General features: G+C 38.1%; 1 protein-coding gene across 2 annotated transcripts in view; it reads right to left on the reverse strand.

Moving 5' to 3' along the window:
- Nucleotides 1-725: 725 nt before the first annotated feature.
- The window catches only part of LOC119354772 (homeobox protein knotted-1-like 12), a 5,315-nt gene continuing 2,463 nt past the window's right edge, over nt 726-3,577 (reverse strand). For both annotated transcript variants that reach the window (XM_037621519.1, XM_037621518.1), the window contains 2 exons: nt 1,327-1,580; nt 726-1,206 (listed from right to left, as the gene is read on the reverse strand). In XM_037621519.1, coding sequence (XP_037477416.1) covers nt 1,000-1,206; nt 1,327-1,580 — 461 coding nt within the window. In that variant the 3' untranslated portion in view covers nt 726-999. The remainder of the gene's footprint in view (nt 1,207-1,326; nt 1,581-3,577) is intronic.

The raw sequence follows: 3,577 nt of genomic DNA on the forward strand, positions 1-3,577 counted from the left end.
ATGTCAGGAAAACCTCACTGTCCACCCACTCCAACCGCACCCACACTTCCTTAAATAGTGGTTAGTATTCCATGATGTGTAATGTAGACTACGTACAGGGCCAATGAGCACAAGGATATATAACATAGATTTTTTGCCTTTAAAAACAATTCTAATCTCTACATAGGAAGCAGCCTAAGGCTTATTTGGTATCCGGTCGAGCCTGTGACAATATATATTGGCAACGTTTATGGGCAGATAACAATTTAGACGCTATTTGAATGACCGACCACCTAGAATGCGCAAACTTGCATTGAAAGAAAAACTATTTGATTGTCTCATCGCGAGTACAAAAACTAAATTTGTCGCTTCCTTGCTAGTTTCGATGAGCGAGGTTGTCTTTAGTTAGCACAAATCCCCTTTAAAGATTCCACATGAAAATCCTCTAAATGTGTGAGTGCACAGTACATTAGGTGTTTAAGAAATTCCATTACGTGTACTGTATTTATTTGATTTTCTTATGTTGATACTTTTCTCTATAAATTTGGATCATTAGGTGTTTCAGAAATTCCACAGGGAAATCTTAGACAGCTCATGATGGATGAAATTTTGGCTACAGCCTATTCAACTGGGTAACGCTAAGGAATTATACAACTTTAAAGCTGCTGAAATTTTCATACAATATACACGTTATCGTGACCATATCCACCTCAACTGTTAACAGAAAAACCAATGTACATAAGTGATTCAGATAGGCAACTTTGAACATGTTTCACAAATCTGAAACATACAATCATATCAAATAGGAGATCCAAATACATCTAAACTGCAACCCATCGAATCGAAATTTACAACATTACGGGAGAACTATATGCCATCACTGAAACTAGAGCGAGCCTGTGAATCCGGGAAGGTCCCAAAAATTCAATAACAATGTCCATGTATTTTAACCAGTGCTGAATACAGATATCTTTTCCAATGTGACAATCACCTTTCGCCAGATCAATTGTTCAAGTAGGTTCACGAACCAAGGCGGTACATGCCGTCAGCCATGAACTGACCGTCCATGTAGAGGGCAGCGGCATTCTGTGGGTGGAATCCTTCCATCATGACAAACGGCATGTCCTCAGACGGTTTCCAATGCCGTTTCCTCTGGTTAATGAACCAGTTGTTGATCTGTTTCTGGTCTAGCCCTGTCGATTCCGCAAGCGCGATCTTTTCTGTCTCCTACACTCGATACATAACGCAGCTTTCATTTTGATGGAAATTACATGCGGCTCCGAAATGAGTGGAACAGAAAAGAAAAAAAAACCCGTAAATTTTAAGGGATGGAAGCATTTATCATACCGAGGGGTAAGGCCACTTGTAGTGCAGCTCCCACCAGTGAAGTAGCTTCTGCCTGGCCTCCTTTGGGAGCTTCCCCTTCTTCTTCTTCTTGGAGAACTCTTGCCGGAGGCTGCTCAGGTAGCCACTGTACTTCTTCAGAAGCTGGTACTTGAGCTCCTTGTCCTCAGCGCGTGGGTCTATCTCTGGCGGCTCATTTTCACGCCCGCTAGCGTCCATTTCATCCTCAGAAGAGCCAGCGCCTTCACATTTGCCATCTGTAGGTAAAAAATTGGTAATGGTAAGATACACGTGTGTTGTCGAGATCAGAATGGTTATCACGGCCAGACCTGGTTTCAGACTTTCAGTCTCCACCATGTCGGACAACAATGGGGTGGTTGCAGTATTCAGAAAGCCCATCGCTTGTCTATAAACAAATCTATCATTTTAGGAATGCATGCAGGATTCGAGTGTAACAGTGTAATTTTGGACATCTAGTAGTGTGGCTACAGTCCCAATTAGCTGGACTTTGCAATGAGCTGAATAAGACCGAATCGGACCGAAAAGGCCATGGTTTGTCAGTTGAAACTGATACCAATCTGACCATTACCTGATAGACCAGTTCCGAAGTGTTTATTTGAACGTATAACAAAACAGAGGAAAGCCAGCAACTATAGCTATAGTCTTGTAAGCTGTAGTTGATCCAATGTTTTTCAAAGATATTTGTTTCCACATAAGACTGATTTTATAGATGCTCAGGGAGTCAGGGTAGCAAAGCAGTTGCCCTGCAATATACTCCCTCCGTCCCATAATATAAGAGCTTTCTTCACACTAATGTAGTGTCAAAAACACTCCTATATTATGGGACTGAGGGAGTAATTGTTTTTGCATGGCACGATGAATATTGGAAGAAAAAATATTACAAAATTGACTGTTTTCTAAGAAATTTGCCAAACTATATATATCTTACACCAAAGTAGTAAATGAAAATGAGCAAACCAAAGGAAAGAGACAAAATGTGCACCATACCATCAGAGGAACCCAATTGCTTATATTAAACATTATCTAGGCACAATATAATTGAATATAGTGAAGATCGCCTTAAGAATAAACAAATATTGTTTGACCATAACTTCAGTTCGGATGTGCAAGAATAATAGTGGATGTACAGATAAGAATAATAATATTTTGTTGAATGACTTGAATGGAATGGAATCCCAAGAAATGTCCTCAATATTTCCTGAATAACGTTTTTTCTAAAATTCCCTCAAACAAAATGTCTACAATATGTTACCCTAATTTTAATTTGTTTAATCTGTGCAACCTTAAATTGGTGTGCATGCACCTTAAACAGACCGCTAAGGATGGATGGAGGGGCGCTCAGGCACCAAGCCTCGGCATCCCTTAAACCTCACTTGTTTGATCTCTTAATTGACACATGGTTAGCTCAAATGATATTAGAGGTACTAGAAGAATAGGAGGACAAAACTAGTTCATTGTCTCTCCACGTGCACCATATATTGTTCTGTGTGCACATTCAACAAACAGACAATTGAAACTGTAACCAATAAAATAAATAATACGTAGTTGCTAAATTTGATGCAGAGGCCAGGGATAATCCTCCTTCTCGAAAAAAAAACGTAGTTTCTGAATAAACAAGATCTAGATTTTTCACCAAATTTGTTGAGATTCTAATGTTCCATGTCTTTGAGAAATCATATATGTATTATGCTGATTTAAAAAAAACAGCTTCAAGAATTTCTTTTCCCTGAATACTACTCTACGCGCAATTCACCTACGAGGCGAGTAGGGTGGATCCGATAGTTTACACCTCCTAAGAGATGAAACATTTAGTTCAAGTTGCAGTTAAAATGTTCTCACTTTGACTTATAATGTTGATCTGTATATAAGTGGTGGTAACTACCACTGGTGGTAGAAAACATTTGTCCTATATATATATATATAGGAAAATGGTTGTGTACTCCTGGGAGTACGTACTCCCGCTTCTCATATACCACATAGATGAATCTTTTATATCATTTTATTATTTTTAATATACTTCATTAGTAATTATTAGATACCCCAAAATGAGTTTCATGAAAAAATTCATGTGAGTCTACATATTTTTAAATGTTTACGTATATACTGATGTGTTTGTATGTGAAAAAGGTATATTACAAAAAGTACATCGCAGATGATATTTTTTTAACAAAACTCGTATTGGGGTATCTTAGAATATTTAATGAAGTATATTGAGAATAATAAAGAGGTATAA

This window comes from Triticum dicoccoides, chromosome 2A, assembly GCF_002162155.2.
Source record: "Triticum dicoccoides isolate Atlit2015 ecotype Zavitan chromosome 2A, WEW_v2.0, whole genome shotgun sequence".
NCBI lineage: Eukaryota > Viridiplantae > Streptophyta > Magnoliopsida > Poales > Poaceae > Triticum > Triticum dicoccoides.